The sequence below is a fragment of the Alligator mississippiensis genome, chromosome 1, assembly GCF_030867095.1.
Source record: "Alligator mississippiensis isolate rAllMis1 chromosome 1, rAllMis1, whole genome shotgun sequence".
NCBI lineage: Eukaryota > Metazoa > Chordata > Crocodylia > Alligatoridae > Alligator > Alligator mississippiensis.
In genome coordinates this window covers 5862174-5888662 of record NC_081824.1, presented here as the reverse complement: position 1 = coordinate 5888662, position 26489 = coordinate 5862174, and the positions used below count along the sequence as shown (strand labels likewise).

General features: G+C 48.6%; 1 protein-coding gene across 5 annotated transcripts in view; it reads right to left on the bottom strand.

Annotated features, from left to right (window-relative positions):
* EXTL3 (exostosin like glycosyltransferase 3) overlaps positions 1-26489 on the bottom strand; it is a 193374-nt gene that overhangs the window by 30064 nt on the left and 136821 nt on the right. For all 5 annotated transcript variants that reach the window (XM_059728399.1, XM_019483814.2, XM_019483815.2 and 2 more), the window contains one exon: positions 13771-16380. In XM_059728399.1, the coding sequence (XP_059584382.1) occupies positions 13771-15918 (2148 nt within the window). In that variant the 5' untranslated portion in view covers positions 15919-16380. The remainder of the gene's footprint in view (positions 1-13770; positions 16381-26489) is intronic.

Below are 26489 nucleotides of genomic sequence, written 5' to 3'. Positions count from 1 at the left end.
CCAACTCTCAGCATATCCGTGGGCAAATCACTTATCTTCTCTTTGCACCTGTTTCCTCAACTGTGAAATGAGAACAGTGCTACTCATTTACAACATGGGGACTGATTCATTAACTTGGGCCTCCAAAAGCAACAGACAGAGGAGTCTCAGACTTTCTTCTACTCCCTAAACTGGCAGTCACCAGTGTAATGCATTCATCAGGGCTGCTGGTTGCAGCCAGATTGGTCTAAGGAGATAGGCAGACGAGGATCTTTGGATAAATGTGACATCTTTAATTAGACCAACTAAATAGTTGGAAAAATTGTTCTTTGCAAGCTTTTGGGCACAAGCACCCTTCTGTAGGCAGACTCTCCCTGTGCCCGAAGAAGGGCGTTTGTGCCCGAAAGCTTGCAAAGAACAATTTTTCCATTTATTTAGCTGGTCTAATAAAAGGTATCACATCTACCCAAAGCACCTCGCCTGCCTATGCATTCATCAGAGACAACCTGTCTGCGCGCACCTTGAGCTGTGACAAGCAGATGGTGCGAATTCACAGAAGACTCGAGCGATATAATCACGGGCACGGCAAGGAGAAAACAGAAACGGTCCTGAATTGAGTGGATCAATCACCTTTCTGCTCAATGAGTAAAGTCTGTGCATCGCAGTTCCCTGAGCCCAGTTTAAGGAAAGTCAGTGGATGCTGCTTTTAAATTAGGGACTGCCCCATATTCACAGGGTGGCAGGGGGATCTGTCACGCCTTATCGTCAGCCACAAAAGAGACTTATTTCAAGGAAGCTGAAGAAAAGGCATTCATCACCAAGAGGGAGGCCCTTCTCTAAGTAGGCCCTTCTCTTTGCTTCTCAGTGGAGGCAAACAGACACAATTGGGGGTAAGAGCGAAAGTCCAGGAAGCAAACACCGCTCGGACACTCGTGCTGTCATCTTTGCCAGCCAGCGTGCAAACAGATCTGGGAAATAAAACCCCTTTCCCTCGATGATCTCCAAGCACTCTGCTCATAAGGGAGCTTTTACAGGGCTGGCGGGCAATTATGAGCTGTGATCTACAGATGAGGAGGCTGAGCACAGTCATTAAACCCTTTCACTGACTCCAAAATAAATTCAAAGCCCACGATGGACTCTCGGCTCTACGCACCCCTCCTGCTCCGGCAGCGCAGCGATGCCTCCTTTTGCCTTCGTGTTCCTTCTGTCTTCTCTCACAAGGGCCTCCATGCCAGGGTTGTTTCCTGCCCCTGGAAAATCCTCTTTGAAGCATGAAACTTCACCTTCTCTATCGATCCGAGTGGATTTTATGGACGGTTCGTTCACTCTCACCCTCTCTAGCCAGTAGACAGCACCTTTGTGGTCTTAGGCATAAATGTCTCCCCTTCTCCACTGCCTTGGGGACCAGGCAGCTCTCCTGGTCTCGCATCCCATCCGAATTAGCCATGCTGGGAAAGGAGGCAAGTGCCTGAAGTATAAAGCACCCTCTGGTCCCCGCAGAACGGCGAGTCAAGCAATTTGTGAGGACATGGCAGTAAGGGAAGGACAGGAACCCGGCTCCGGGGCATCACTGCGGTCCATCCTTCCTCCGATAACGTGGCCACCAGAGCTGGTGGAAATAAGGAAATCAGAACTGTGATTTCCAGAAGGGCAGAGGAGTCTGAAAGCACATCCAGAGGGGATGGGAAGAAGAGAAGAGAAAAAGGTGGAGAAAATTTACCCAGTTTGACTTCCTTCAGTGCACAGATATAAAACACTACTTGCTGGTTCTCATAAGCAGGTGCAGAAGTAGGCTCAAATACACACACACACACACACACCAGTACAATATCTAGCCCAAGATAAGCCACGTGCTTTCTACTACCGCAGTGTCTCAAGTGCTGTATCCTATAGCACGTCTTAGCTCCACTTGCAAGCGATTGTGACAAAGCAGACAGCACTTGTCAAAAGCAAAGATTATAGCAGCAGGCGCATCATTTATAATCGCAGGCTTTCATTCAGGATGCCAGGCCTTGCATCTTCCTCCTACAGGGAGCAGACACTCGGGGAAACTTCCCAAGTACCAACACCAGGTTTTCACCTCGGAGAAGCCATCTGAATGTGTGCTCAGAAGCCTGGCAGGAAATTGCCCACCCTGCTTCTCCCTCTGCTCCACCTCCTTGGGTTACAGCTCCCATAAGCTTCACTTCACTCTTCAACAGAGTAAGACAAGACACTCTCGACAACTAAAGCAATGTGTGTGCATCTAGGCAAAGATATTCAAGAGCAGCATATGGCATGCAAGAGAATGAAGTGCTGGTTTTAGGCAATTGCACTGCAACGCTGCTGGAGGGGGGGGGCTGCTGGCTTAATATTCAGTGCAAATTCCCCTAAAAAGTCAGCGCTGCTTGTTAAATTAATTGACATATATTTATGCATCGCTGCACTTTTGCTTAAGTACCACAGTGACAAGCGTGTGGATTTTAGCATCTCGGGTAGATGAAGTGGCTGCTTTGCCCCTTCACTTTCCACTGTCGAGTCCAGACAGTAAAGTAACAGAGGTTTGGGAACTCATCCCATCTGCACAGCTGCACTGTTTTCTCTGTAAGCAGCAGGTGGTGCTGTCTATATGGAAAAAGCAGGGATAAAAGGTATGGGTGCTAATGCTATACATTTCTACGTTGCTTTTCATCAACAGATCAAGGGCTTGACAAACATTGAAGCCCAGGACACAACCACTAACGAAGCATCCCCTTGAACGCATGGGTAAAATAGAAGATCATCTGTGAAGTGACTTAAAACTGGAAGAAAAAAAAAAAAGAAGTATCGAGGTCGTTCTTCGAGCAAACCTAGATCAAATTTTCTCAGCTTACAAGTAAACACCAGTATTCTTACTTGACGGCCAAGCAGACAAAGCCTGGGCTCTGAAAACGAAGCAGAGACCTTTCCTGGCCAGATACCAGGAGCAGCAAAAATATTCTGGGCTACCAGTGCTTTTTTTCCAGACAGCAGAGCTGTACGTTCAGTCACTTGCCCTAGGCCATGCAATGTTGGCAGTGACGAAGTTGGAAGCAGAACCCAAAACCAGGGCCCCGGCACTGGCATGGGCATCACTTGGCATCACTGAAGAGGTGTTGTTCATGCCACCTACTCGCCTCGCACACGTTCTGCTGGGCTTTGATTTCTCTCTCTCACATAGGTGATCAAGTGGCTTCTTGATTAAAGTGGTTTCATTCATCCTTCTAATCACAGAAGGACAAAAGCCCTATTTAAAGCTACTCAAGTGCCTGACTAGTCCCAAGGGTGTTGGAATTGGTTGACTAGCCCCAACAAACTCATCGAGATCACATGCATGCTTGAAGCGAAATATGTACTTTAAGTACCTTCCTGAATTAGGACCATGACTAATAATTATGAAGAGCTTCAAAGAAGTCTCACTTATCAGACAATACGAAATCTGACCGAAATGTTAATTCCTTTAACTATTTTGATGTGACAGAGGAACAGGGAGCACAACAGGAGACCGGCCTGGCTAGACAGCAATCTCTTCAATGAGCTGAAACTCTCAAACTCATAAAAGACTCCTATAAAAAAGTGGAAACTTGGTCATATTACTTTTATGTGCAGGGAGAAAATTAGAAAGGGCAAGGCATGATTTGAGGTGCAGCTGGCAAGGGACATAAACACAATAAAAAGGGATACTACAGCTACGACAAGAGGAAGAGGAAGACCAAAGAAACCATAGGTTCCTTGGAGAACGCAATCTGGTTACAGTTGATGCAGAAAGGCTGGAGTATTTAATGCTTTCTTTACTCCAGTCTTCACAAATGGGGGAAGCTACCAGATGATGAGTACAGCTGGCAACACAGATAGGGAAGGAGACAAACAGCCAAGAGTAATGGCAGAACAGGTTAGGGATTACTTAGAGAAGCTAGATGCTTTCAAGTTGGCATGGCTGGATGAGATGCATCCAAAGGTACTGAGGGAATTGGCTGGGGTAATTTCAGAGCCGTTGGCTATCTCATTTGAGAACTTGTGGAGGTGGGCGAGGTTCTGGATGATTGGAAAAGGGTAAATGATAGTGCCCGTTGTTAAGAAGGGGAAGAAGGAGGATCTAGGGAATTACAGACAAGTCATCCTGACCTTGATACCTGGAAAGATCATGGAGCAGGTTTTCAAGGAATATATTGTGAAGCCCTCAAAGAGAACAAGGTGGTCTGGAACAACCAGCAGATTCGCCAACCAACAGCAGATCATGCCTGACCAACCTGATTTCCTTCTGTGACAACGTGACAGGCCCTGTGGATCAGGGGGGAGAGCAGAGGATGTGGTATAACCTTGACTTTAGCAAGGCTTTTGACACCGCTCTCCCATGATAGTCTCATTAACGTGCTACTAGACAAAAGTACTGTCAGGTGTGTACATAACTGGTCGGATCATTGTGTTCGATGAGCAGTCATCGATGTCTAGTTGGGAGAAGGTTCAACGCCTAGTTGGGAGAAGGTATGAAGTAGAGTTCACTATCTTCGTGAAATGATTTGGATTATGGGATTAAGAGCGTGCTTCTCAAAGTTACAGATGACACCAAGTTGGGTGGAATCGCAGATACTCGGGAGGGCAGGGCAAGGAGCCAAAATGACTTGGACAGACTGGAAAAAACAGTCAATCAGATTCAACACGGACAAGTGCCAAGTCCTGCGCTTGGGATGCAATAACTGCATGCACAAGTACAGAGTGGAGAAGGAGCAGCTAGGCTCCAGTAGCACAGAGGAGCTGAGGGTTACAGAGGACCTTACACAGAATATGAGACAAAAAGTACTTTTCTTGCAAAAACAAAAGCCAACAGCATCCTGGGTTGTATTAGCTGGAGTGTTACTGGCAAAGCAAAGGACGTGATTCTTCTGCTCTGCTCAGCACTGATGAGGCCTCACCTGGAGTCTCGTGTCCAGTCTTGGGTCCCAATCCCAATCTGTCCACATCATGAAAAGAGTCCAATGCAGAGTAATAAAAATCATTATGGGCCTGACTTACAAGGAAAGACTGGAAAAAAAAATCAGGGCTAATTTATCAACAGAAGAAAGAAAGTAGGGGATTTAATACCAGTTGGCCTTCTGGATAAGATGACCTTGTGAGGACCCTCCCAGCCCTACTTTGCTACGATTCAGTCAGGACTCCTGGGTTGTATTGTCAACTTGGGCCACGGGTGCACCGAAGGACCCATTTGCTTCTCCTTGAGGTCTTCACCTCAAACAACTTCCAACAGACTTCAGTCTGATTAGGGTCAGCGGCGGAGGCACACAAGCCACGAGCAGACAGCAGCTTTGTCAAAACCCAAGCTGAGTTTGCAGGGCTGGAAACGTACTTGTCAGAAGAAGCAAGTTTGACATGAAGTCACTGAGGGATAAACACAGAAACCCATAAAGCCGATGTCAGAGCCACGCAGCACTCCGGAGATGAAAGGAGCTCTGCTCAGGGTAGACAGCAAGGGTCCCACCGCCTTTCTGGAAGCAAAGATTTGCCGTCGCTATCCTTAGTGCCAAGGATGGTGCCGCTATCCTTATCCAAGTTCTCCCTTACCCTTGTTGTGGACTGAACCACCTTTCTGCCTACCTGCCCCTTCGTGCTGCCCACATGCCGCTTTTGAAGCACTTCTACGGCTCCACTCTGCCAGAAGCATCTTCGAGTGCGAGACGTCAATATTACAGCCATTGCATTATACACCGCTAGGGACATTCGCTGAATAAAAGGTTAGTTCTGGGAACTTTTCCCCCTTCTGGTGTTCAGCTGGCTGGGACTCTGGATAAATGGTTACCTGCAAATGTGGGGCCCCCCGTGCTGTCCTGTGTTCAAGGGGCAAACGTGACCAGACAAAGAGGTTCACTGTTGTAGTGAAGTTTCTGGATTAAAAACTGTCAGAAGCTTATTTCTTTTTTAAACAAGCAGCTAAATTGAATAAGCTTCCACAGCTGGCCACCAAGCCAGAGGGAAAAGGACATAATGCCATTGGAACGGGCTGCGCAGATCAAAGCTAGCTACTTATTCTATAACAAAGCCGAGGGAAAGCATTAGTCACCAACGAGAGCTCCAGTAGCTGGCATCTGCAGTGAACCCGGCTAAATTGCTCATAAATGCCCACAAGTACACACGCAAACCCCAGAGGAAGAGCGGAAAGCCGACTGCTGCGGTGCTATTACAGCTGTCGCTCTACTGCTAATAGGACTGGTCTAGACAAGGCGGATCTTTTCAAAGAAAGAGAGAGGGGGAACGAGAGAGAGAGTCAGGCTTCAAAATTTCACACGAAAGATGGGGAGGGTCAAAGCTATTTGTGATCCGGGTATAATCTCAGAGAATGCGAAGCATTCGTGCCCCAATCTCAAGTGACTCTTGGTTCAAGATGCACGAAGTGGCCTCGGCAAGCACAAAGGCGGCATTTCACAGGTCTCCCGTCCCGTGAAAAAGGCAACGTTCCAGGTGATGGTCAAGAGACAGCTTGTATAGCTGCCGTTTGGGTTTAAAGCCAGTCACCGCTGTGGCTTTTGGAGAGGTGCTATGTTGGACTGACTGTGAACACAGAACGGGTGAAATAAAATATAGTCATGGGCCACGATAAGCAGGGCTGGACCTGACCCGAAACTGCACTGAGTAACACCTGACCTGCAGGGTAGTGCAGGATTTCAACTGTATGGTGCCCAGCAAAATCGGTCCCTGATCGTGGGTGATCTCCACCTTCTTAGCATGACCAACACAAGCCACAGCAGTACAAGGCAGACGTCTCCACGCTACCTCCTGCAGAGACCCGCAAGCAACCACCAAAGGTTCAAAAGTTAGATATCACTAGGGACCTACCTAAATTGTGGCGAGACAAAGGGTTTCTCATAGCCTGCTCATAGTGTGCAAAGCTGATATTCGCAGGCATTTCGTGGAGGCTCCGCCCCTTGGTGCTGATTGGTAGAGAGGCCCGGGGGAAGGAGGGATGGGGAGGTGGCTGCCATCTTGTCTGCTGGCCTTGGTGCCACCCTGCCAGCCAGCGCCTTCCCCTCCTGACAGCAAGGACCGCTGGGTCCCATCGGGAAACCATTTGTTATTACTTTTTTCTTGTTGCTGTTGTTGATTCTGTGGAGTTTCTGCAAAACCACGAATTAAGTAGGTCCCTAGACATCGCTGACGGCTCCACGTGAATTTGAATCAGTAGCGTGACGACAAAGGGTTCCAGCTGGCCAAGGCCGCCACCTTCCTTCTCCCCATCTCCCAACTTACACTGATGAAACCTTCTTCCCAAATCAGACCGACCTGTGCTAACCTGGACTGATTTACTGAAGTGGTCACCACAATCCAATTAGCTTTCCAGTGACAAGTATATTCAATACCAAGATCCCAACACCAGGAACCTGCAAGGTGACGGCCAAAGCGCTGGTGGCCGTGGCACCATTTCTCTCCTTGTAGAGCCCTTGCACGGGGTGCTTGGCTCTTCAGGGCCCTTGGGCGGGCTCAGTGCATTGAAGCTGTTCATACAGCATCATCCCCAAACAGGGCAAAACCCCCGCCCAATCTGCCCATTCAGGATGGCAGGCCCATTATTCCAAGTCAACTATTTTTACTGCCTTCTTACATTTCTTAGGGAGTAAAAACTGATGCACTCACATAATGGCACGTGCTTCAAGAGGCTGGCAGAGCTCGTTTCCCCTGGAAGGGGAAGAGTCCAGGGGAGGCAAAGGACAAGGTCTTCTTTACTGTAGACGGCAAGAACATGTGCAAGCCCTCGAGATCTCCCTTGATGGCTTCAGACTCCTGTTAGGGAGATCATTACCCCCAGGTCAAATTATTTTACCCAGGCGTTTCTTAACAGAGGAGGCTGCTACCTCCACAGCCCACTTCTCTGCCTTGAACCATGGCTCTGCTGGGTCTCAAGGAAGTTTCCAAAGGGGACGCATCTAATTTAATGGCTGAGAAGCAGTGGTTGTTGCAGTGCAAGCTGCTCCAAGGCTTCATTGCCCCTGCTGCTGGGGACTATATGTTTAACCCACTAAAAAAGCTGCTGGCCCAAGTTTTAAAGCAAAAATATGACCTTCCCCCCCGACAGACAACTGTCTGCTTAAGTCCAATCGGTCTCATCTCTCTTTGGTTTCCAGAATTAAGACCAGATTGGGGAAGGGATGGGCACTGCAGCTTCTTGGCTAAAATGAAGCAGTCACCCAGCTTTTGGAGAGCTTCAAGAGACGTGCAGGACATCTTCCCATCCTCCGTATGCTCCTGAAGGATCTGGCCGTATTTTCTCTTTATGGATTAAGCCTTTTCTGCTTTGCAGAATCTTTCCTCAGTGTGTACACACATCTTTATGTGTGCACACATACATGTGTGTGTGTACAGCTGCATTTAGACAGAGAGCCAGCTAATTATTAATCCTCTCTCTCAAGCACCGCTGCGATTTACCTGCCTCCTCTAGGAAAATCTCTCTACCTCTCTCTGTTGCAGGAGTTATCTGTATGGACCTCAATGACTGCCGCTCACATAACAGCCAAAGGAAGAATGACCATCTTCCAATCAATAAAATTCAAATGGAGTTGGGTTTTTTTCTTTTTCTTCTCTTTCCTCCATTTCCTGAACACAGAAATAGCTGGGTGCTGTTTCTCTGTTCCTGCGTGTAGCCAACAAGATTAAATATCATGGCAACTACAGGAACTCTGTCTATACGGCAGCTCCCAACACAGCGAAAGCCACTGGAGCTGAATCAGCACTGGTAACACTAGGAAGGCTTAACAAAATATCCCTCATGGAGCGGTGTTAGCCAAAAATATCAGATAAGTTTGCTAGAAATGCAAACCTCTAGTGCTAGAAATAGCCCAGGCCCTGGAACTGGGTAAATATTGAAGAAAAAAGTTTAAAAATTAGATTCAGTTTTTGGATTAATTTGCATGGCCTCTGGCTTCCTCGTGCCCCTCCGTGGTCCCTCAGTAAAAATCTGCTCCTTGTATTTTACTCACGAGAACACCTGGAGGAAGGAAATGTCGAGTTTGTATGTAATCCTCATTTGGCATTGTTGTGTGGGCCAGGAGACACACGGACATGAGGGGAATGGGTTTCTCAGAAGTCCTATTTCCTTGTTCTCCCTCCACCCCTATCCCCCTCCAAGGATGCTGGCACAGGATACCTCCATTATATGTGGATCTAACCATAGCCTTTCAGGATGCATACACAGAGCCTAGCTTGTAGGAATGTGACTGGATAAAAATGTAGTTTAATAGTTAACGTGTTAATATAACTTAAAGCTTAGCACTCTGGGGGCTTTACAGTAACCTGATTTACAGCCAATAGATCATACAGCAGTAGCTTGATATTTCCATGAGTGGTGTTCCAGGCAAAGGATATACGGCTCAGAAAGGAAAAGACTTGAAAATAAAACACATTTCTTAACCTTGTTAATCTTCTCTTTCCTTCTCGATGAAAGATTCAGCTCCCCAGTGGCTCCAAGCCCGGCTCTTGATTAAGTTACACTCAATTGGGAAGCAGAAATCACGCATGTGACTTGGGAGACCAAATGCAACCAAGTGGCTTGGCTTGCATACCAACTACCCGATGCTCAATAATGGCCTGCAATCGATTCTTTTTTTCCCCCCCACGTGGATTGAGTAAATTGAAGAAAATAGTAACTTTATCCATATATTCTGCAAGCACAAAACAACACAGCTGATTACTCACCCTTAGTTATTTACTCTGCTCTGCTACTGCCACTTCATGGGAGGAAAGGGGGAATTTGGGGATTTGGCTGACAGAGGCCGTGTCTACATGAGTGGTTGTAACTGCGCGGGCATTTAGTACTTGCATAACCAAGTGCTAAATGACTACGCAGTAACCAGTGTTGCTGCACAGTAACCTCCCCGCACGTTTTTCTGCCGCTACAGCACACTAGCTGGTTCCTATTGCACAGTAGCGTCACGTCATGGTTAGCACCTCCCAACGCTACTGCGCAGCAGTGTCTCGTGTAGACACGGTCAGAGTCTGCCAACGTCTTTCAAGTGCTTGTGGTTTGGTCACAGACAAAATTCATAGATTTCATAGATTTTAGGGTCGGAAGGGACCTATTAGATCATCGAGTCCGACCCCTTGCCCTGGGCAGGAAAGGGTGCTGGGGTCAGATGACCGCAGCCAGGGGCTTGTCCAATTCATTGATTCCCTGCACTGTTATCCTGTAATACGCAGGCTGACCGATTGGCTTGTACTTTGTATTTACCAGCGGCAATATTTATTAATATTTTTTCGTCCCCGGACACATCTTACACCGTGTTAAATGCTTACCCCATCCTGCATACACTGTCATTTACTTTACTTCCGAAGCCTTCTGGTTTCAGGTGCTTTGAGCAACCATCACTTAGGCACAGCTGTATTATTATTATCACTCTGCTCCAAGCAGTCATATGGAGAAGTTGTTTGGGCAGTACGAGAAATGAAATAAAAGAAAGAAACTCAAACCATTTTTGTAGCTGTAATTTAAGTGCAAGCCAATTCTTGTATTCCCTGGAATATAAAGACATCCTCTTCTGCTTCATGCCCCATGAAAGTCTGCTATTCCTATCACATATAACCTTCCCACAGAAGGGACCGAACTCTGCAGCCTTGCTTCATGCTTCTTTACTCTTCGCTGCTTCTTCATGCATGGCCCTCTCCATCTCTTCGGTGAGTCAGGTCCAGAGGGGCAGCTAGCGTTATTGCTTTTACTTCCTTCCCTCCCAGACACGGGGGATCCCACAAAGCACCAATTCCCAACAGAAGTTACATATATGAAGCCAAGAAACAGATTAAAAAAATATCATAGGGCCTAGCTTAGGCTAACCAGATGCTTAAGTTCATGCACTTCGCAGATACTGGCTTTCACTGGGACTTGGACTCCTAACGATCCAAAAAAATCAAACTGAGATGGTTATGAAGACATTACCGCTCACCGGACCATGATCTCTATCCTCTAATTGTCGACCGAGTGCAAGCAGGCCTCCGGCGCTACCGCGATGAGAAGCAGTGGCTTTTGCAGGGAAAGAAACAAAATGGCAGGAATAGTGCAGAAACGGCCGATCGATAGAAAGACACTCCTCCTTCACATAATGACACCCATCAGCGACTCCCGAAAGAAAAAGGCTCGGCACAGCTCAGCTGTGGAGCGGGGGGGGGACTCTTTCTGAGCGGGAAGGCTGGGAGGGGTTCACAGAATACGAACGTTCAATAGGACGAACGCGAAAGTTCGGTTTGCAATTATCTGAGCAATTTTCTCTCCGCATTGTCTCGGGACCATAAGGGGTTTCAAACGTGAGCAGAAGGATTTAGACATTATAATAAAAATAAAACGCAGTATTAAAATCAATGCATCTTTTCACGTGAAGCATAAAGCTCTCAGCAGTCCAAAGAGTGATTCGAGCACAAACCTGCCCCAGCATGTAAACCACAGTCTGTATTTAAGTGCCACCTTTCTCCCTTCTTTTTTTTAATTCATAAAGCATTATCCTTTTATTTGTCCTCTAAAAATGACTGCATTCAAACAATGCTGTATCTTGCCTTGTTGCTCGCCTTGTGTGTGCACTCTCCCTGGGTACGCACTTGGAGATTTATATTTAATATTGATTGTCAACAATGCCTTAGGGGAGAAAGACTTGTGCAGAGATGACAGAGTACTGCTAAGAATTACAAGGAAGTAAAAAGATATATGTACGCATGCACACACACAAGTCAATGGTGTGCCCTTGTTGCCGAGAAGGCTAACAGCATCCTGGGCTGCACTGGTAGGAGTGATGCCAGCAGATGGAGGGACGTGATTCTTCCCCTCCATTTAGCACTGGTGAGGCCACATCTGGAGTCCGGTGTCCAGTTGTGGGCCCCCACTACAGAAAGGATGTGGACAAATTGGAGAGAGTCCAGTGGAGGGCAATGAAAATGGCTGTGGGGCTGGGGGACAGGACTGGTGAGGAGAGGCTGAGGGAAATGGGTTGATTGAGTCTGCAGAAGAGAAGACCGAGGGGGATTGAATAGCAGCCTTCACCTCCCTGCAGGGGGGCTGCAAAGAGGATGGAGCTGGGCTGTTCTCAGTGGGGGCAGATGACAGGACAAGGAGCAATGGGCTCAAGCTGCAGCAAGGGAAGTTGAGGTTGGATATTAGGAAAAATTATCTCAGCGGGAGGGTGGTGAAGCACTGGCACAGGTTACCCAGGGAGGTGGTGGAGTCTCCATCTTTGGAGGTTTTTAAGGCCTGGCTCAACCAAGCCCTGGCTGGGATGATCTAGTTGGGGCTGGTCCTGTTTTGGGCAGGAGATTGGACTAGATGTGACCTCCTGAGGTCCCTTCCCACCCTCATTTTCTATTATTCTATGAGATAGATAGATAGATAGATAGATAGATAGATAGATAGATAGATAGATAGATAGATAGATAGATAGATAGATAGAGGAATGGCAGGCAGATAAGGAAGGAAGGTAGGTAGGTAGGTAGGTAGGTAGGTAGGTAGGTAGGTAGGTAGGTAGGTAGGTAGGTAGGTAGGTAGGTAGAGGAAAACTGCCATTGGGACAGCAGCATTTAATTCCACAGTAACACAGCTGATAGCTACTTTGGTAGCTGCAACCTATGAAACATCTAGGTCCTTAAGAATATCATTTCTTTAATTTAGATGAGGGGAAAACCCTTCCAAAAACATGGAGAAGCTCTAATGGTCACATACATCTCCCTGTATGTTTTGTCTCATATGGTTCATCCATGAGCCCTTGTAACAGTCGATGGTAAAGTTCGTCAGGGCACTGGCCACCCTACCTACTGCACACCTCTATTTGCTTTGGATCTTTCCTCTCTTTTTGTTTTAATATGCGATGTGTCAGGTAAAACATTTAGGAACAGGCAGTAGGAAAGAGCCAGTAACAACAGCTCTACAATGCCAACCACCGTAAAACGGCAGCACTGAACAAGCAGCCTAAGACTTTAAAAAAAATAACTTTGGGTTCTTCAACGCACAACTTGCTTTTCAAAACATCCAGCAGCTCCCAAGTGCCGAGCACTTCTGAGAAGCGGGTCGTGTTTTCTAAGAACTGGATGTTAGGCTCCTTTGTGTTTTAAAATCTCAATCCTCAGTTTGCATTGTGAAGCCCTGTGTCTAACAACAGACTTAGTCATACCATTGGGTGAACAGGCCAAGCAGCCTGACAGCTGCAAAAAACCAATCCCCGCCCCCCAAAACATAAATTAATGGTAATATCAAAACACCTTTCATGGATGAGCCTACGAACTTCACTTCATAAATCTAATGGATATAAAAAAAAAAAAATGGACTAAATAGACTTTGGATTTGTGGCACATCCACCAGATTTTGGATGTATGGCACATTGTAACCTTCCTGCCATCCAGTAACCCCAAATAACTTCTCTAGATTTTACCAGCTACATTTTATCACCTGCCGACATCCCCCTCTTTTGTTTCCCACTGCCCCACCTACCTGTCTCACACCCATTAACTCCTACCCCCTCTGATCACCCCTGCCACATATTTGCATTTTCACAAACCTGCATTTTGCATATCAGCTTAAGCATCTATTCGACCCCTAGAGAGAAGACAAACACCAGGAGACTCTCCCTACGTCTGAAGGAGGGTGCGCAAGCTTGCAAAGAACGATTTTTCCAACTATTCAGTTGGTTTAATAAAAGATATCACATTTGCCCAACTAAACCTCGTCTGCCTACGTCCTTCCATCCAACACGGCTACAACCGACACGCCCAAAAACACCTCTAGAAGAAGTTATACCCCCGTCGGAAAAGTCAGATAATATGGAGTATTCAGGTCCTTCTTACCATGATCGGGACGCCAATGTCTGGCCACAAGAGGTCTTCAGAAGGCAGCTTGGGAGAGTTCCACACTACCACCACTTTATTTAAGTAAGGGAGTCCATTGAGCCTCTCTAGGGAGTTCATTAAGACTTCCTCTCGCTCATAGGTTAACATGACTACCGTGAACTGCTCCCTGGGGACATTGCCGCCCAACGCAGCTTGGAACTCTTTCCCAGAACCACCTGCTCCTCCTCCGATCGGTCGAAATCCAGTTCCAGACCCTAGAAATTTAGCTTCTGAAGGTAAAACGGGGTCAAAGGGCGTGTAGGGGAAGAGGTGGAAAGGTCCTGGAGCTGAATTCCAATTCCTGTAGACATCCATTGCCGTGAGGGTAAAATTGCGAAGGTATTTGGGAGACGCATAGGGTGGTTCGGTTTCCACAGGCCCCAGGTCCAAGTCTCCGTTGTCTGCCATGTTGGGGTCCGTACCGGCAGCTTTGCCAGATCGGTGTGGGATTTCCACTGCAGTTTCTTCTCGAATAGGAGCTGCTGGGATTTGGATTCGAGTCCTTATGATGGCCAAGACTGTGCTGAACACGTTATCAGAGGTGGAGAAGTAGGTCTCCCACAAGAAACGGCCCTGCCTCCTCATGGCAAGGAGATCGTTATCAGAAATGCTTCTCAGAAGAAAGTGCACTTCTGTGATACGTGGCTTTGGTATAATTAAGGCTGCCTCGTTCCACCGGATCACGTCGTTATAGGGCAGCTGAACTTGCTCTCCAAGAATCACTGGGATGGCTCCGACTTCCAGAGCCTCAAAGAGTCTCATGGCACACCCAGCAGAGATCACCAGATGAGTGTCCCCTGGGGTGATTATCAGTGCAAAAGTAGATAGCTTCAGTAGCTCTAGCCTGTCATCCCTTTCTCCACAAAGAGCCCACTCAGTGGGCAGACTTGCCTTAGGCTGGTTCTTACAGGTGAATTCCACCAAGACAAAGTCCAATTTGCTGTCCTGGACAGCCTTCAAGGTGGTAATGATCCGATCGTCATAGTCAGCTGGGGCATTGCCTTCGATTTCCTCCTCAAACGAGCGAACCTCTTGCAAGCTGGATCTGAGAGATTCTATTTTCTCTCCCTGGAAACTGAACAGGTACTTGCGCTTGACTGGCACCTGGGGTGGGATCTCTAAGAAGTTGGGTTCAGACATCGCGTGGACCAAAGGCGATACCACAATATCAAACCCGGGCCGATACTGTCCGTCGTAGAAGGTGGACTGGGCAATCATGGCACGCCCTGTGCTAATGTTATAGATAAAGTTCTGCGTTTCCGACTTTCTCGATAAATTAATGATCAGATGGTTGTGTCCATCAGTCCTCCAATATGGCAAAGAGTGCAACTGTTGCTCTAGTTCAGTAGGTTTTGGCATTATGGGCTCCTGTAGCTCCCCCACTAAAACTATATACACACAAGCAATGTTTGCATTTTCAGTCACATAAACATTAGTTCTGACGGTCGCCTCAAAGGCCTGCTTAATTAAAGGGTCTAAGGAGTTTCCAAAAGGGTAATGGTCACTGTTGTAGACGTACACGGGGAAGCCGGATGTCAGCGGGCAGCGTGAATAGTCAAAGCAGTTGTGCAGCCTACAGTTCCTGTTGGATTTTGGCAAAGGGAAGTTAGCGTCATCTTTGTCTGGCAGTAGCCGGATTGGCAAGGAGAGCTTTGGCTGGTTTTGCGCCATCAGTTCTTTGTAGGAATGCTCCGTCTGGCTGATGACATTTTTCAGCTGCAGGAGATCCTGCTTGGCGTTTTCAATGCTCTTCTTGCAGGCTTCGATCTTCAGGTTCAACTTGGCGATCTCGCTGTTGAGTTCCTGCCGCTTGGCTTCCAGCTGGAGCAGCTCCTCGCTGACCGACTCGCGGATGCGGCACAGGTCCTGGACATGCTTCACCTCGCACAGCTCGTTGCCCGTGCGGGGGCCAAAGATGCGCTTGCCGGCATCATCTGCGTCGTCAATGGTGGTTAGGTAGTAGTGGGCGATAAGGGGGAAGAAGACGAGGATGATGAACAGGGTGAAGCTAAGCCAGGTGAGCCGGATCCGACTGGACCATCGTAACATCCAGGGTTGGCCTCCGTTCCCCACTCCCCCATTTCGCAACATCGTATATCCAGTCATGAGTCCGAGAGTCGGTGGACGCCCAATCACGTTGGATCAGTAGCCATAACCAAAGCAGTTTTTATTAGCAAGTCTTTAGAAGGAAATGTTATTGTGCCTTCTTGATAAAGGGCCAATAGAATGGAAATTTCATCTTCTCGCTGTGGAGATGACTGCTCAGGGCCCTTTTGTTGCAAATGCAACTTTGGATCCTATTAGGAACAGTCATTGAACTTCCCTCTTGATCTGAGTTAGCTGGCTGTTCCTAGTGGTGTCGCTGTGTTGTCATGGCAATATGAAGTCCCAAGCAGAACAAAACATGCACAGTGGCATCAAGGCAACCTGTACCGTTGCTCTTGACATGCTGCGTCACCATCCAACGAGTATGCAGAAGTGACAGCCGTTGTTGACAACGAGCTGGAAGATACTTGAATAAATGTCAGTCTCTCTCATCACGGCTGGGCTGTTTCTCCTCCGCCGGTCCTACAAAAGAACAATCATATATTCAGACAATGTAAAAATGACACTTCTTTAAACTACAAAGGAGACATTTATTAAAAGCATCTACAGAATTAAAGAAGAGCATCACTGTTTTGATTCCCTATCACTTGCCTGACGCCTACTGAGTAAATAACTTGTAAACTTGAGGAACTGCCAAGGTTCATGAGACATCGACACAGCTTTCTCAGTGGCAGCTCGATCTAAACACCTCTTTTTTGAAGAGCATTATGTGGTCCCATGATTAGAAAAGAGCAGCCATTTGTTTTTTCTATTCCTCTCCCTGCCACCAACTCACTGCAATGCTCTGGACGAGCCACCTAACATCTGCGTGTCCCGGCTTCCTCCTCTGAAGGACGGGGTCTTAGGGCATGTTGCCACTCTCAAGCAAATGGCCTTACAGAGCAGCAACGTGCTACGACTGCGACACAGGAGTGGAGATACTCGCTGTTCCAGTCCGGGACCTTCGCAGAACATCCTTTGTAGTCAGGGCAAACTGCACTTACCTGGTAATGTTAACGTTATTCAGGACCAAAGCCAGCCAAGAATCTTTAGAAGCTATTTCCAGTTGGAAAAATAAGGATTCATCCAAACAAATACTTCTTGGGATGAAAGGGTTATGGACATTAGTACCAGGAAAGATTCTCGTGGGGGGGGAGAAAGAGGGAACACTAAGTTCAATCGTCAAGGAACTCACTTGGCATATTGGAAACCTGGGTTCAAATGCCCCCTAATTCAGACCAGGGACTTGAACCTAGGGTCTTCCATACCCCAAACCAGTACCCAAATCACCACTTGGTTTCTTCTTGAGGTTCATTAGAAGCAGGTCCTGTCAGACCAACCTGGTGGCCTTCTATGACCAGGTCACAACATCCTTAGACACAGGTGTTGTGGTGGACGTAGTCTTTCTGGACTTTAGGAAGGCCTTCAACACTGTCTCTCACCCCATTCTCAAAAAACTAGGAGTCTGTAGTGCTGACACCTACACAGTCAGATGGGTCACTAACTGGCTGGAGGGCTGCACCCAGAGAGCGGTGGTGGACAGGTCTTATTCGACCTGGAGGGATGTGGGCAGTGGGGTCCCCCAGGGCTCGGTCCTCAGGCCTGCAATGTTCAACATCTTCATCAGCGACTTGGACAAAGGGGTGAAAAGCACCCTGTTCAAATTTGCTGATGACACTAAGATGTGGGGGAAGGTGGGCACGCTAGAAGGGAGGAATAGGCTGCAATTGGACCTAGACAGGTTACAGGGGCGGGCGAATGAGAACAGGATGGGTTTCAACACTGACAAGTGCAAGGTGCTGCACCTGGGGAGGAAGAACCAGCACCAGACCTACAGGCTGGGGAACTCCCTTCGCGTCAGCGCAGAGGCAGAAAAGGATGGGCCGACAGTGTGGGGACACGGTCAGGAAGGCCAACCGCACCTTGTCATGCATCCACAGATGCATCTCAAGCAGGTCCAAGGAGGTGATCCTCCCCCTCTATGTGACACTGGTCAGGCCGCAGTTGGAGTACTGCGTCCAGTTCTGGGCACCGCACTTCAGGAGGGATGTGGACAGCATGGAGAGGGTCCAGAGGAGGCCACCCGCATGGTCAGGGGGCAGCAGGGCAGGCCCTACAAGGAAAGGCTACGGGACCTGAACCTGTTCAGCCTCCACAAGAGAAGGCTGGGGGGGGATCTAGTGGCCTGTTACAAACTAGTCAGGGGGGACCAGCAGGCATTGGGGGAGTCCCTGTTCCCCTGAGCGCTACCAGGAGTGACTAGAAATAACGGTCACAAGCTGGCAGAGGGTAGATTTAGGCTAGATATCAGGAAGCACTACTTCACAGTCAGGATGGCTAGGATCTGGAACCAACTTCTGAGAGAAGTGGTGCTGGCTCCTACCCTGGGGGTCTTTAAGAGGAGGCTGGATGAACACCTCGCTGGGGTCGTTTGACTCCAGTACTTTTTCCTGCCATGGCAGGGGGTCGGACTTGATGATCTATCAAGGTCCCTTCCAACCCGACCAACTATGAAACTATGAAACTATGAGGTGGAGTAGGAAATCTTCTAAGAAACATTGGGACATTTTGCTGGATGGGAGACCGCGCCTACTGGCAGCAATCTCCAAGTACGGATATCCATTTCCAACTTCCTTCATCATCCTGCTTTCTTATTACCACCTTCTGAATTAAATTTAGGTGGCCTTAAACCAGACACGCCCAGGAAAAAAAAGAATCAATTATAGAAACACTTTCTCTACGCACTAAGGAAGCTCCTGGCTATTTTATAACAAATGATGGTATTTATACAGGGCCTTAAATAGCAAAGAGCAAGAAGAATGATGGCAGCGACAGCTGTGTTGCACAAACCTTCAGCCTAAAGGGTCTTACAGTTGCTCACACTAGCTTATGTTAATCACAAAGGACTAAATTCAGCCACTGATTTCCACCAATGATAAATCTGGCCTGCTAGACGCACACATTTCTTTCATGCCAAGGCTTTGGTAAGCACCCTGTAACACTAACGTGAACAGCTTATCCAACTTGCCAGGTTAATAACTAGTTCAAATCAGGCAGCAGTGAAAACAAATACATCTTAAATGGTTATTTAATCAAGGCAATGGTTTTTGATACTCCATGTGCAGTTCCCATCGCAAGCCACCCTGTTTTGGTAGCAAAGACGGTAACAATATCCCATGAGTTTGTGCCGTATTTCTATGGCACGCATGTGGCCCTCCAAGCAGCTTCTTGTGAAGGGCTTTATCATAGGCAGCTTAAAGCTGTTATGAAGCAACCTAGATGTTTCAGCCTAGATTAGGGAGTCACAAAATCAAATTCATAGCATCAGCTGGAGTTTGCATCACTTCTTAGGTACCAATAAGAGCGGCTGGGCTGGCAGCAACCACATTCATCGCGTCCAAGGCCAGACGGGACCACCAGATCATCCAGTGTGAACTCCTGTATTCACTGGCCATTACACTTCACTTCACCCGGTTCCCTGTGTGCTGAATGCAATAACTTGTGTGCATGGCTGAAGCTGAATTTCAAGAAAGGCCTTGATGTGAAGACCATCAAGAACTGGATTAACCACTGCTTACCCCGCTCGTTTGTTCTAAAGACTAATTGCCCTAATTTAAGACTGTCCCCAGTTTCTCATTTAAATTTGCCTGACTTCAGCTTCCAGGGGTTGGCTCTCCTTATCTTTCTCACACTAAAGAGCTCTTTAGTATGCAGTTGTTCTCCGCACAAAGGTGCTTATATGCTGTAATCAAGTCATTTCTCAATCCTCTTTTTGACAAGCTACAACTGAGCTCTTAATTTACTCACTGAAAGGCATTTTCTCCAGTCCCCAAATCACTTGTGTGGCTCTTTTCTACTCCCCAGTTTTATACCATCCTTTTTACCATGATGACACCAACACTGGACTCAATACTCCACATCAGTCTCAGCCCTGTCCTCTTAGTCAATACAACCCTCTTTATCCAACACAGGACCACATTAGCCCTTAGAGCCACAGCATTTCACTGGGCTAATGTGACCCCAAAATTATTTTCCGAGTCCCAGCTTTCCAGGGTACAGCCTCCCCATTTTGTAAGCATGGCATGTTCCCAGATAGCTATTAAAATGCCTATTTTACCAAATAATCACACTGTGGATATTCTCTCTCTATCATCACTAACAATTCTGCCCAGCTCTCATCTGCAAATGTATGAAGCCCTTGACGTCGTATCAAAGCGATGGCACTCTTTTCACAACAGACTGAGCCAGCTAGGCTCCGAGGAAGGCCAGTGCTAGGGCCCGCTGCCACCACCCAGCCATGGTGCAGGTGAAGTCCCTGTGGCCCGAACCCAGTGGCTCTGTGGGCTGTCGGTTGTCAACCCCTAAGCTAATGAATAGGCTCCTTCTCCCGCCACTCAACTGCTTAAATGTTATCAGCCATTTCTCCAGGGAGCTAAAACTGTTCCTCTTATGCACCCAACAAAGAGCAGACATCCGTGATGCGTCAGCAGATGGCGAGATAATTACACACCCTTGCTCCCTTGCAATCCTAACCCATCGGGATGCATGCTGCCCCGCCAAGAGTGGTGACTTGACCTGGGCAACTTACTGGCACCAGTTACTTTTAGGGATGCATTTTTTCTTAGGGCGCGCTTAAGGTGCTAGTCAGCCTCCCTGAATGTGGGGCTACAGTCCTGTCTGGTGATCATGTTTGTTGAAGTCTGCCCACTTTGCTGTACGCTGGGTGGCTGGAGTGAACTGGATGCCGGGGATATTTTGACAAGGACCCGGCTGGCGTGCACCGTAACTGTGAACGGACTGCAACGCGGTGACCTCCTCGTAGGGCGACTGATGAGCACACGCAAGGAGAAGCTCCAGGTGGCTGAAGTCAGCAGGGATTTTATATCTGCTCTCACATCACTGATAACATTGAATGGCATCGGGTCTAAGACCCAATCCTCGCAGAACCCACTAGAAACGCTCCCTGGAAGACAACTCCCCATCGACACCTGCTTTTCAAGACTCTTCCGCTGGGCTGCCAATAACCAATCTTTCACTGGCTCCGTTCGAAAGCCCAGCACATTCATGGATAGTTAATGGAGAAGAGAAACACAACAAAGGGGTGCTATCCAGAACACACAAAAAATTGGCATGGGGGGAAAGATTTGCTTTCATGGAGGGGAAGGGAGAGGAGAGACGATGAAAGAAGATCTAGCCCATCTGAGTACGTTAGCACGTACCAGAAAATAAACTGAGGATTTGATCTTAACCAGACAAACTGGGGGGGTGGGGAAGGTAGACGATTAATACTGCCACAATTCCCAGAGTCTTTTTCATTGCAAGGGCATCTGTGGTTGCTAACGTAGCTCCCCATGATTATATAGGAAATCTCCCCAGCGCCAGCTGCTGGGAGCTAAAGAGCAGCCAGGAGACTGAAAATTAAGGAACATCATACTTTCATAATTCTGCCAAGCAAAGGGCAGCAGCGTAAATCTCCAAAGGCTGGGAGGATAAAAGGGCTAAAAAGTCAGAACAGGCTAAGTCAGCTGTCTTGCTTCCTGGCGCGTGGCCGGGGCAGGCACACAGGGGAGAGGTCTGGGCTCACGCTGAATAGTATTCTCGGCACACCGGCTCCCATTTGCATGCGTGGAGGTGCAAGGCTGGCAGGGAATGCAAATCCCTCGTCCCTGCACGAGGCTGTCAGTCAAACGGAGGGAGCCTGGTAACGGCAGGGCACTTTCCCTGTACCCCAGACAGAAGGGTTTTGTTAGGTGCGAGAGGATGAAATAACCCATTAAAAGCGCTTGCTATTTTTGCCGTTAGTTAAAGTTTATTTAAACTCATTAGTTCTTAAAAAGCTTCCATCTGCTGTCGGGAATAAAAAAGGGGTCTTGCAGACAGAGACAGCATTAATCGCTTCGTTGCTACAGCTCCTCTCAGCCGCACAGCTTCGAAGGAGCTCTGCAACCTCACCGACGCTGCTCTGCCCTTTGCTGAAACGTGGCCATCTCTGCGCCGAGACCAGCGGCCACAGGGAGCATCCGTCGATGGAGCACCTGGGAGCGAGTGGGGGACTTACGGACGGCAGCAGCTCCTAAAAGCTGAGCGCCGTAGGTGAACCCCTGACAAGCAGCGTTAATCATCAGCAATCCCAACTCTGTATTAATCATCAGCAATCCTAACTCCGCATGCCCCCTAAAATGCATCTCGGGCACTGAGACGGGGCCAGCTCCGAGGTGCAACACTTGCTAATGCAACGGGGGCAAATGCTTAGGTGCATCTAGCTACGTGGTCATCCGCACCGTGCTTGCACAACCTGGGTCCCCTCGGAGGTCTTGCTACCCTTCAACCCCGATGCTATTTGCCCTCTCCTCTTCCATCCTCAGATTTCATTTGTGCCAAAAATCCCGTTAGGACCCCTGGGGACCGCAATTGCTTCTGTCTTCTGGGGAATGGGCGCTCAGTTTCTATGGGCTCAGAGCAGCTGACGGCGCACATCCCAAGGATGCCTCAGGAAATAGGATTTTATTAACTTTCTTTTAACCTCCAGGAGCATGCAGGGCATGCCGGCCATAATCCCTGAATTCACTTCAAGCAGCCAGGGGGAAACGTATGAAGCTCTACTAAAAGGCTTCATGAATGTCACAGTCCTGACACAGACATCCCTGGAGGTTTTTGGGCGAATCGTCCAACCCTCCCTGGGCCTCCGCTTCACCTCCTGCTCCGCAGAAAGCAGAGAAAAGCATTTTCTCGCTTCTCAGAGGCCCCGTCAGGATGGCAATACTGAAGATGAAGAAGTGCTCAGATCTACGTGTAGTCGGGGCCATTAAAATGCCAACACTGCCAAAAAACCTGAGATGAGGTTGGCACATGGTACTCTCCGCCTGGCCAGAGGAAAGCTGGACGCGACCGGCTCTGGAGCCACCCCCTGAGGCTTTCTCCCTGATTTATGTCAGACCGATCGTGGTTACACTGTAAACGCACAAAGCTCATAAAAGGCCCAATTCTCGGACAGGGCGGCAGGAACGGAGTCAAGGAAAGCTGATGTCTTGGCCTACGAAACTCGCCAACGGTCCTACTCCGCCTGTCCTGTAACGAAGCCCACGCTCCCAACCCCTAAAAGACGAATCACGAGTAAATCCGTGCCGTTAGAGACCTGAAATTTCCTGCAGGACTTTTGTAGCTCCTGCTAAACTCAGCAGACACGGGGAGAGGCCGGGGAGGTACTTGAAATGCAACACACGTGGCCTGGGATCAGTTAAAACTATCGACTGTCAGTATGAAATATGCGCTAGCGATAAGGAAAGCACTTCAGACACTTTCAGGCTGCTCTTCATTACCGGAGATTTTACTCCCCATCACCTAGATGCAGCCTGAGGTTTTAATGCATTTTGTTATTTGGATAAAAGGAGGAAAAAAGCAGAGACAGACACCAGAGTGACAGTCACCAAGGCAGTGCTGTTTCACTAGCAAGCGCAGGTAAGTGACTGCTGCTTTCCCGTTGGAAAGGGCATCCAAAAATAGGATGAGAGTAGTAGATAGAGGCCTTCACACCTCGGCTAACACGCTAACCTGGTCCCAAAGCCTGGCTCAGGTCTTTCAATCAGTACAGGCTCACGCTGAGAAGAGCCATGCGGCTGTTTGAGGTGAATGCTGAGTGCCTGATGCACCGAACGACACGAAAAGGGCAGGTCGCTCTCAGGAGACAATCAGCAGCTCGATAATTACAGCCACCCCCCGCTAACGACTCATCTAATCGGCTTCCCATTCCTCAGGTGGGAATCTCCCGTCTCAGGATGACCTACCTTCTCCCATTTCTAATACCAGGGGCAGGTCTGCTTTGAAAGGCCCTTGCTCAGTTCCCCAAAATGCTTGGTCCCCCAAACCCTGGGTGTATGATTCACCCTCCTTCAACCAGATCCACAGATACTTCCCTTTCCCAGCTTTCTTCCTTCTCTCAGGGCGAGCACAATGACCTTTCCTCCACGGGGCAGGGAGGTCATTTGGCTACAGGGAGTTTTCAGGCCTTCTGCATTTTTCTTGAATAAGCCGGGTCAGTTTTATGCTCAAGGACTGCTGGAAAGTTACTGTCCTCCAAAGCTGCGTTCAAAAGTTGCCCTGGTCCACCTGTAAGCACCGGCCCCTGGAGCACCTAGTTTTCTAAATGCGGGTCTTTTACCTCTACTCCACGCCCCCCTGCCCTGATACCCCTTCTCTTTGCAACTCAGCCCTGCAGAGCAAGCAGAGCATGGGCTGGTGGGAGACACCAATTCACCCAACAGATCGAGTGCCTGCTGCCAAGGAGTACAACAAATACAGGGGAAAACCGACATTATCTCTTCCTCTTCTGCAGCCGAGCGGCTGATGCCCAAACGATCTTTTCTGCAGCAAACACATCCCTGCCCTCTCCACCTCTCTCCTATTTCCTTTCATCTTCTCCTAACTAACCAATCCACCATGGGCTCTGACAATCTGCAAATTTAATTATCGCTTTGAAAAGAGGGGGGGTTGGGGTGGGGGAAGATGAGGTCGAGGTACATATTTAATTGCACTCCAGGTATAAAGCAAATTGCAGTTCCTGATCCTTACAAAGGCCTGCCTTGCTTTCAGTCTCTGCGGAGAGATCACGTCATGGGCGAGCTGCGAAAAATGAACAAACTCACCTCTCATTCACAGAGGCAGCCTCTCTGGGTCAATACTGAAGTGTGTTAGCTTGCCACCCTGGGGAACCTTGCATTAGGGAGGCTGCTGCTTTGGTCGTCCCAGTAGACAACTCGTATCTCCAAAGCTGGCAGGCTGGCACCTTTCCCCAGCATTAAAAGCATTTTGTTTTTTGTTTAAAGGAAGCACAGAGGGGAGGGAGGGAACCTCTACTACGCTCTTCTCTTTCCTTTACAGAAATGCAACCTGGCCCCTGTTCTGGGAGAGGGAAGACTGACTGTCTAACAGCACGGATGAAGCATCCTGCATGTCTAGGAGTCTGGTAGACATTCATTGGGATCTTCAGTGACAGCTTACATCCGCCCCAGCTATGAACAGCACTGCCACGTGTGCAGCCAGGGACGAGGAGCAGCCATACTCCTTATAGCAGGGGTGTCAATCATGCGGCCCGTGGGCCGAATCCAGCCGGTGGCAGGTTTAAGGCACCACAACTTGGTCCTCATCCAAGGCAGGGAGGATTCAATCCATTCAAGTCCCAAAGCTAGGTCAGACCTGCTCCTCACCTTGCCCGTCCTTCCCCTGTCTACAGATACTTTGCCGGGGGAGAAACCATCATCTTTCACACAGAAACTGGTACTACTCAGCTGTGCCCAAGACCCACAAAAGCATCTCCTGCTGGTCTGGGATCCAGACCATGGTCTGAGACCGTGCACATAGGCAGCCCCATGTTAGGTGGGGCCAGGAGATGCAGTCCCTCTTCACTGCAGGTAATCCAGCCCAAGGAGCAGCACGTCTAGCAGGAGTCCCAGTCTAAAAGACAGACACCTGCTTTGATGCGGCTCTGATTAGGCCAGGATAAGACTCGCATCAAAGCAGAGGCAAAACAGCCAGTTACACACTAGGCTGAAATGGCAATTACATCAAATGACTGTTCTGAGTTCAAATAATTCACAGGTACCTAATGAGGGACCACGGGCTGGGTCATCTGTAAGGTCTGGGGTTTGTTGTGAGACAAGATGCTCAAATGCTCCCCCTACACAGAGGGAGTAGTAGATATGCTGGAGGGTATGGCTAGGATTAAGAGAGACCTAGGACCGATCGGAGGATTGGACCAAAAGAAATCAGGACAAGTGCAAGGTTCAATAAGGACAATGCAAAGTCCTGCACTTAGGCTGGAGCAATCCCATGCAACAGGTACAGGCTGGGGACCGACTGGCTGGGCAGCAGCTCTGCAGAAAAGGACCTGGGGGTGACAGAGGGAAATAAGCTGAATATGAGCTGGCAGTGTGCCCTTGTGAAGAAGGCTAATGGCACTGCTCTCAGTGGTGGCAGAGGACAGAACAAGGAGCAATGGGCTCAAGTGAAGTTGAGGTTGGATATTATAGATTCATAGATGTTAGGGTCGGAAGGGACCTCAATAGATCTTCAAGTCCGACCCCCTGCATAAGCAGGAAAGAGTGCTGGGTCTAGATGACCCCAGCTAGATACTCGTCTAACCTCCTCTTGAAGACCCCCAGGGTAGGGGAGAGCACCACCTCCCTTGGGAGCCCTTAGGAAAAACTCTCTCACCAGGAGGGTAGTAAAGCCCTGTACCAGGCTCCCCAGAGAGGTGGGGGAGTCTCCATCCTTGGAGGTTTTTAAGACCAGAGTACACAAAGCCTTGGCTGGGACGATGTAGTTGGGACTGGTCCTGCTTTGAGCAGGGGGTTGGACCTTCTGAGGTCTCTTCAACCCTCATTTTTCTATGAAATGCAAACCAAGCCAATAGTCTGTTTTTAGCCCCAGGCACTGTGGCCTCAATGGAGGCATGTTGCAAGGAGATCAGAGGGAAGATGGCCATCGCTTCTGCATGCGAGTGCGTTGTGGGGAGAGCCCTGCAGGCTCATTCATCTGGGGAAGGTGTTAGGGGGCAAGAGCCACAAGCAAGAAACTTTGGAGAGCATTGCCAAGCT